The sequence below is a fragment of the Leptodactylus fuscus genome, chromosome 11 (assembly GCF_031893055.1).
Source record: "Leptodactylus fuscus isolate aLepFus1 chromosome 11, aLepFus1.hap2, whole genome shotgun sequence".
Classification (NCBI taxonomy): domain Eukaryota; kingdom Metazoa; phylum Chordata; class Amphibia; order Anura; family Leptodactylidae; genus Leptodactylus; species Leptodactylus fuscus.
The window spans coordinates 48,516,594-48,525,764 of NC_134275.1; the positions used below are offsets into that span (position 1 = coordinate 48,516,594).

At 44.1% G+C, this 9,171-nt stretch overlaps 1 protein-coding gene across 1 annotated transcript in view; it reads left to right on the plus strand.

The window, feature by feature from the left end:
• Positions 1 to 6,813, plus strand: part of AXL (AXL receptor tyrosine kinase) — a 46,070-nt gene extending 39,257 nt beyond the window's left edge. The window contains exons 18-20 of the mRNA XM_075260088.1: positions 293 to 452; positions 1,138 to 1,274; positions 3,278 to 6,813. Of these exons, the coding sequence (XP_075116189.1) occupies positions 293 to 452; positions 1,138 to 1,274; positions 3,278 to 3,689 (709 nt within the window). The 3' untranslated portion in view covers positions 3,690 to 6,813. The remainder of the gene's footprint in view (positions 1 to 292; positions 453 to 1,137; positions 1,275 to 3,277) is intronic.
• Positions 6,814 to 9,171: the final 2,358 nt, after the last annotated feature.

Below are 9,171 nucleotides of genomic sequence, written 5' to 3' on the forward strand. Positions count from 1 at the left end.
CCAGAGTAAGATTGAGCAGGACACTTATATTTTCAGCTTCCTGCTTCCATCTCTGCTCCTCATTGATAACAATAGCAGAATCTGGACGGAATCCACCCCCAAATCCTCTGCATGTTCCTCCATGTCAACCCACATTGGGACTTTTACCTTCCGTACATCCCCCAGTGATTTCCTAGATGTCTTCTCCCCAGGATGTCAGGACCTGGATTTGGTTTCTTCCCCCTGACCATCTCTAGGTTCTTCCGTGTTTGACTTCTCCATCTCACTCCTTATTCTCCGTCACTTCTCGCAGGTTGAATGAGAACATGAACGTTTGTGTCGCGGATTTTGGACTTTCCAAGAAAATCTACAATGGAGATTATTACAGGCAAGGTCGGATTGCCAAGATGCCAGTCAAATGGATCGCAATAGAAAGCCTGGCAGACCGGGTGTACACCACCAAGAGCGACGTGGTGAGTCACAAGATGCCCTGTACGGTCACATTTTACGATGGGCTCACACCTGCATTCCAGTTTCCATCTGTGGGGATCCACTTGGGGACCCTATGAATGGAAACCTAATCCTCTTAATATAGCGGACCCCATAGAGTATAACGGCGACCTTGGGGTTTCTTCCTGGTTTCCATCTGAAAAATGCAGAAAATTGTGGAGAGAAAAGTTCTGCATTTTTTAAGGGGAATGATGGACGGAAACCCCAAATGGGCAACGACAGCTGGTGTGAACCCAGACTTATAAGCTTCAATCTGCAACCAGCAATCACTGAAATATAAGATGGCAAAAAATAACTGGAGTCGTTATATCTCCTGCGGGAATCCAAGCAGGTCTTCTTTTTTGTTGGTCAGAAAGTATATATTTAAAAAAAAACAAGCAATCTCACACACATTGTAACAAAATCGCATTGTGTGACATCGCTGCAACATCACGTTGCAATAATGTGGCCCTAGCCTTGCCCTCAGAATGTCCGTGCATTACATAGGCGACCCATTCATTCCAAAGAGATTAGTGTAATGCCTCATTTGGCCTGTGGGGGCAGTGCAGGGAGAGCAAACACTTGCTGCCAACGTCCTCCATTGATTACAGTGGATTCCTGGTTCAGGAGGAGTAGTCGTCAGGCTGACCAATGTTCTTCTCTTGTTAGTGGTCTTTTGGAGTCACCATGTGGGAGATCGCCACACGAGGCCAGACACCATATCCCGGGGTGGAAAACAGTGAAATCTATGACTACCTGAGACAAGGGAATCGTCTAAAGCAGCCACCGGATTGCCTGGATGGATTGTGAGTATCCTTCAGGGTTGTACAGTCTCTTATTTCTATACACAGTGTAGGCAGAGTCCACATCGTGACTTTCTCCATTGCAGTATTGATGTATTCACCACATCTGTCCCTGTAAATGGCCCAGACACCAAACCTGACCCAGCCCCTGTGCCCACAAATTCAGCCTTGTTACTACCGTGTGTTATCAGACGACCCGCTGAATTGTACGGTGGACATTTATTAAGACCGACCAGTCTTCATACGCCCTGCACGGTTTTAGGGTGCTACTTATTTATAAAGGGTGCACACCTCTTCATGAATCAAGTGCACTCTGCAGCGGGCTGTGCACCTGCACTAAAATCTATACCAACTTGTAAATCTAGTGCAACTCCCACACTGCGCCCCCAATGTGTACATCAAATCAAATGTCGAAATTTTGCACAAAAACCCAATGTGCACCCAAAAAACTGGAGTTCCAGGCAAAATATATCTGCCCCTATATCTATCCAGATGCCTGTTATTTCCTGCGTACTGTTGCGTGCACCACTTCACTCCAATTTTTTGGCCAACATGGCGCATTGATGCCACGGATCATTGCTAGGAGATGCCCTGAAAATTGGGTTTGTGCAATTAGGTAGCAATTGAGTATAAAACCATAGAAAACTGAAAAAAAACTTTATGAATGAAAAACTGATGTGTGGACAAGGCTTTACTGTCTACGCTAAGCAATATTGTCAAGTTTTTTCAAGTTTTTTTCCAAAAATCAGCTTTTGGAATATTCCTAAGCACTGCCGCAGGTCTTCAGCCCTGACTGTAGCGATGAGCTGCCAAATATTTCAGAATTTTATTGATAATTCTCATATTGTTTTTATTATTTTATTTCATTTTTTTATTATGAATTCTTTAAAAAAAATTATTGCTATGAAGTTGGGCACTTTCCTTAGATGTCGGCTTCCCATAGAGTAACCGATCCCTGGTCGCCATCCACCTTGGTTTTGCAGCAGGATGGGAAATGATTTAATTCCTGATCTGAAAGACATTAAACCACATCCTGTTACTCAACCATCTCGGACGTCTGACAAGAGATTCCTGACACGAGCGTTTGAAGTCCGAGCCACATGATCTGCGAAGGAATGTCAATGTGTTGGTGGGCCACAACTTCACCCACTAGGATTCGCCAAGCAAAACAAAAATGTGCCTAAAAAGTTTCCGACTAGTATAGCATGAAGAGTATAAAATATAAGAGCTGAACAAGCAGGGGGTGCAGGGAGGTGTGAGCTCGGACACCAGTAGTATTGGGAATGAACTAGAGGATAATACAGACTGTACATCAAAGGGATGTCCCAGTATTGTCCACCCCGCCACAGCAGCCCATCCATGTAGACAAGTGCACCCGGCCCCGGAGTCTTTCTCATTCACTAGAACAAGGCAAACTGCAGCTCCGAGGGTAAGCACATCTACGGAAGGTCCATCAGTGTAAATGAGGAAGATGGTCAAGTCCCGGAGGTTGGACCTTCATCAACCAAATGTGCTGTTTCGGTGAACTTTTTGGAGTCAAACACTCATGTGGATACTTTTTTTTTTCTCCCTTCTGCTCCCCCAATTATACAACCAAAGATCGCTTCATAGCTTGCGACTCCTTCGTATATGTAGTCACACTGCGACCCGGGGGTTGTTGCAATTTTAGTTGTAAAAAATCCCGCACTTCTCTGTTTTTGTAGCAGTAACCCTCAGGGACTCCATTCACTTACTAATGAAGAAGTGGCAGGTCAACAAGTGACCTTCGGTTATGTGATGGAAGACGCAGCCATAGTTGCCGTGTAACCGTAGCCTAAAACTCAAGCCCCAATTATTGAGTTACGGAACCGTCCAATTTACTCACAGACCATTCTGCCGTCTCGTTTTTGTGATGTGTAACTTTATATTGGGTTGTACAATAGTTGCATGTCCTTCACACTTTCTCCAGTTGATAAATTTGACTTCCAGACATTTTTGGTGATCCCCAATCTCTGTCTTCTCTCTAGGTACGAATTGATGGCCAGCTGTTGGCAGCTAAATTCCAAGGATCGTCCAACTTTTGAAACGCTCCATCGAGAACTGGAGAAGATTCTTAAGAATTTACCTCCAGCCAAAGACCCTGAAGAAATTCTCTATGTCAACATGGAAGAGCCTCTTTCCTCTTCCTTTAGTGATGATGGTGAACTTGGAGCTGTGGGTGGTTTGGATACCAAGGATTTTGGTGATGACCTTTTCTCAAAAGCTACTTCTGTCACAGCCGAGGTCCATCAACCCGAGAACACCAACCGGTACGTGATGTGTCCCAGCCGTGAAGCCACAAGACTCCTTACAAATGTATCCACAGATCATCCACGTTACAGTTCTGCTTTAGAGGAAGGAACTTTGGAAGAACTCTTGGCTGGACAAGGGTCCAGATAATAAGCACCAGATGTTTCATAAAGACTTCTCCAAGAGTTTTAATCTTAACTTAGGTGGAATTCTACCTTCTTCAACAACTTTCCACGAAGTCCTTTCCATACTTTAAGGCATTGCTGAAGCAAATCATGTCTTTGGCCTTCCAATTTTTCCACGTTTCCTGTGCCGTTGACCGATTTTGGTAAAAAGAAGACGATGACCCAATTTTTTTGGCAATATATGAAGAATGGCTAGATACATGTAGTCATGATAGCGCAGTCTCGACGATGGCTTCACCAGCCATTTATATTGTGGTACAATGAACTATGTAAAATATTGTAAAGAGACTCGGAGCATCCCGATAATACGTGAACTCAACGTACAATGACATGTTAGGGAGTCAAGATGGAGGGTTTACACTTGTTTAAATGTATCAGGGTATGTATAATGGAAGAGGGGCTTTACGTAGCCCTTGAGGTTTCACCTATAGATGGACAGAAAGCAATGAGCCAAGAAATCAATAGATGAAGTCTCTCAACTGGTTGGTTACTGTCTACTTATACCTTGTCATCAACTGTGTAAGACGAATCTGATAATAACTTCCAAAAACAGGGAAAAACCTGTTCATGAGTTATCCCTGAAGGAAGAGGGACTGAACATGCGACCACTTCTGTTATGGAGGAGTGACGATGTTTATGGAAGAAAGCAGTCATGTTTTTTTAATCCCATATAAGCCTCTGCTGATGATCTGATGGTGTATTTAGTTTTATCAATGTCAACTCTTCCCGAGGCCAAAGTCACAAAATTGGAGTAAATGAAACACATTCCAAATTTCCACATGTAAAACAAACAGGGTTGAGATACTTCAATACAGATTCCTACTTCCACCATCTTGCATTGGCGCCGAGGGAATTTGTCCATTGGCCTGTAAAGCAAATTTTTGTTGATTTCTTAATCTCTAGCAGATGGTTTGATGGCCAAACCAAGTGGCAAAGAGGACTCGGAGCTGAGTGTGGTGGTCTTCAAGATCTACAGACAGACCATGTATGGCAAAACATGGAACCTGGACCCCAAATATCATGTGCCATTTATATTACTGATCTCTTTTTTGTGACTTTGGCCTCTATGTAGGTGCTTGAGCGTCACTCGACAATAGGTTGAACAGGTCAAGCGATTTATCCTTAACTACGTCAACTGAGCAAGTCCAATGATTCAGATTCGGATACGATTATCAGTATTATCATATAATTTTCGTGAATGGCTCACAATGTGTGTATTATAATATACGGTATTCAGGGTGACCCCCACGGTGGGGGACGGTTTTAGTACAGTCACTTCTGTTTGTGACACCCCACACTTAAAGGGATGACTCTGTATTTCACTGATTCCTTAAGTCGCTCTCTATTGCGAGGGTGAGTCCTGTGATATGTTGTCACTTACCTGTATGTAGCACCAGCTAGTTGTCACTGCCACGTTCCCATCCACTCTTTGCAAACTTTGTTTTTTTTATTATTATTTGTCTCCAGGGTTTTCTCCACTACATATATTGGGGGTTCGTCCGGGACTGATGAAGAGGTCGGTTGTTGCCCCAGATCCAGCACCACTCCATAGCTGTTTCTAGATACAAACCAGACCTTTTAGTGTCCTGGACAACCTTCCTAACAATGCAAAATGAAGGACATTGTCTTGTTGGTGCTGGAGAGGAGATACCACATACTAATACTATTCAGCCATATATATATATATGGGGCCTCCTAGGTTGGGGGCCAATGTTATAAAGCCTTAGTGTGGTCGTATATCATGGTCCATATTACAGCTGCAGCTCCAGGACCATCCGAGGTGTCTACAGAATTGACCTTTGATCATCATAAGGTTCTTAAATGAACTAAGTTTGGTTCAGTAGGACCTTGTGGGGTAAAGGTGTCTGATCATATTTTGGCCATGTAATAACACAACATCTGACGAGACAAGGCGAGATAGCACATATGGATAAGACCATGAGACTTCTGCACTTTGGTAACAGCGGTTCTGTGAAGTTCCACCTCACTTATTATAATGGTGACACTCCTGGTTTATGCCGCTGGGCTTGTTTCCGGATAGAGTCCCTTCACCTCTATTGTAGGCCATCTTTACAAGGCTGTACAATCGCAAGGACTGTATTATGGAGGCAATCGGTACTAGAAGTGTCCAGACGTTGGGATCTACTAAACAGTCCGGCTCACCACGACACATCGTTAACTCCAGAGAATCACTTTAATGACTTTACTTCTTCTTAAAGGCAATGTCCACCTTTACAACAAATCTTTTATTGTTCAAAACTATCGAAGATGAAAATGAAGACAACATTGTGACAAGTTTAAAGCAATCAATGGGTAGGTAAGTAAGATGAATGCAAGGTCCGACTACACAGGGCTTGTAGTCTGTTGCCATGGAGATGCATACGTCACCAGGGTTGTATAGCTGTTGCTTAGTTTTCTTCATTTTACATTCATTGGAACAATAATGTGAATGTGGACTTTCCCTTTAAGGTTGGTTGCAGTCATTGAGGCCCCGTGCACATGGAGGAATATGGGTTGGTAAATCCAGACCATATATCGTCAGACAACGAGACTCCTGACCTCCATAGGGATCTGTGATTCTGGGAGTCCCTACGTCTTCCAGGTTCTACTGATTCGGTATTACATACCGTATGTGACAATGAAGTCCAGCATGGACTCTGAGCATCGTAAAGGACTGTGATGTAAGGAGTCCCCTCTCCTGGTTGGGTTCAGGCCGTGAGATCCTGACAATGTACGGGACAGATTTTCCATTCTGAATTTCCCTGTGTGTATGGGGCTGTAATAAAAGGGACCACTAAGTGTTGTTGTGTCTGACATTCCACTATAAGTGTATACTGAGTCTATACGTGCAATCACATGGTGAGACGCTCCTTATACAGGTCTGCGTGGAGAAACCTCTACGAGACAAAGTGACCTATATACATTGCAGACAGAATTGTCCGTCCGCGGATACATTCTAGATACTTGTTACAATCAATTGTTTTACAAATGTACAGACATATTTTTTGTATATGAAATGAAATCTATATTTCTTTACACTTTGCCGATAGTGAAGCTTAAATGGTCAAATAAATGCTTATTTTTAATCAAATTTTGTAGATTTCCTATTCCTATTAACCCTTTCAGGCCCTAGGCAAGGGCTTAAATTTTGCAGGACAAAATGCATCTCATAATGTCGCCATTTATGATTCTGTAGTTGCAGAAGTGACCGGTTACCTGCATTCTACATGTTGGCACTAAACAAGAATGCCCAGATAAAGGGGTTTCCATAAAACCACTTGACCCTCTCTTGGGTGCCAGCAGCCCGACTCGTAATAATTGTCCATTTCAGGCTCTCTGGTAAGGGGGAGTTAATGGGGTACGTAGTTTCGTCTTATGCACACCCTGACATTCCATCTGCAGTGGAGCCGAGAGTCAGACCAGAACCAACCTGCCCATCTGATGTGCCCATGTACAGGATCCATCCGCAGCAGATGTTGTAGAAGGTAAGTGCCAAGGAGTTGGATTTCATCGCTTTTAGCCACTGGTCACAATTACATTTAAAGGAGCTCTCCATCATTATAATGGCCTATATAGTGCAGCATGTGGCTATAGGCTTTCTAACTTCTTGGCAGCATCTTCCCTAATAACAGACATTCTTAACTGGACCAAAGCCACCGGCAGCAGGAGAGTTGGCTGATGGCCCCCTACGTCTCCAAAATGATCACTCAGGGGGAGAATATAATATGTGGGGGCACTGTACTGTGTAAAGGCACTACGGCTGGTATATGGGGCACTATGGCTTTATCACTGTGTGCTATACAGAGAAGGGCACTAATACTGTATTGGGGCACAAAAAGATTGGATGGGTTGAAAGGGGGCATGGATAGAATTGGGTGGGGTTAGATGTATGTATTACTATATGTTGATGTTGAACATGTTCAGCTGAGACCTTCATCTGATGGTAGACCGCTGTTAGCAGACCTCTTCTAAGTGTTTCAGTACCCCTGCCCTATAATATAGGTCCACAATGCAGACTACTTTTCATATCCTATCGTATCATCCTGCAGGGTCTCATTGTATTTCTATGCGATACAGCTTTAGACTGTCTCCCCTGCCTCCTGCTTCTGATACTGTAGATTTCTCCTTTTCATCTCATACAAGCAGGAGGCAGAGATGCGTAATGTGGAGTCTCGCTGCCTTCTCTGCAATGAGTCCATGTCTCCAATGGCAAGGTCTCTCTTTCGGCAGCTGCAAACTCAGCAGAAATGCTAGAAATGTCTCTGTCGTTGACAGCATTGTGTTGGAAAATGTTAGGTATTCTGCAAGAAGTTAAAGGGGTATTCATAGTGACATGTGACTTGTCGGGGTCTGACACCCAGATACCTCACAGATCACCTATTCTGCCGGAAGCTGCTAGTGGACATGTGGCGCATGCGTCAAGTAATAGAAGCTGCACAACAACCTCATCCACTGTATAGCGGTAGTTCTGGTGGACTGGTGTCTCCTATTGCAGCCTCATCCAGTAGCATCTTTTGTGACTCGATCAGATGATCTGTGCGGTTTCTGGCTGTAGGACCTCGGATGATCACCTATTGATGTGAAAATTCAATTTTGGAGCAGAAACCCCTCTAAAGACATTTCACTTATAATAATTCAGTACAAAAAATTCCTTGTGCTAAATCAACATTTCATCCAGTGCAAAGTAATAATAGAATAATGAACCGCTGGTAGTGAAGAGGTTTAATCAGAGAAGAAGGGTTAGATAGAAAACTTCACAGTAAGTAAAAGTCCGCGCCGATCACTTATATTTATTCCATCCATATAGAGAGAAGGGCGTGAAATCCCCAGAGACCTAATGGGAATCTGTCAGCGACTTTGGGACTGTACATCACTACCAGATACTTATAGACCAATTACTTCGTGTCCCAAATAGCCCAATGTGAAGATGCTGTCCACGGCCGCTCCGAAGAGAGAACCTTTATAGTTACAGAGATGACTATCATGACTCTCCTCTGATTGCAAGTCTCAGTCTCTGCCCGCCCGGTCTGATCGACAGGTTGTAGTTTGCGAAGTGCAGCAGCCAGAGAGCCCGGACTCTGAATGGGGCTGATCGGTCAGGCTCGGGGAGGGGCGGGGGGGGGGGGGGGGTCTAGCTAATCTAGCTCATGAATTCACTGGAATCAACAACCCCAGCAGGATTTAGTGTGATTAAAGGGATCCTATCATTCAGAAGTCATTTTTTCTGCCTAAGGGTGCATTCACACTGAGTAAACGCTAGCTTATTCTGAACGTAAAACACGTTCAGAATAAGCGGCGTCTAAAGCAGCTCCATTCATTTCTATGGGAGCGGGGATACGAGCGCTCCCCATAGAAATGAATGGGCTGCTTCTTTCACTCCGTGCAGTCCCATTGAAGTGAATGGGGAGTGCCGGCGTATACGGCAAGCTCTGCTCATCGGGACGCAG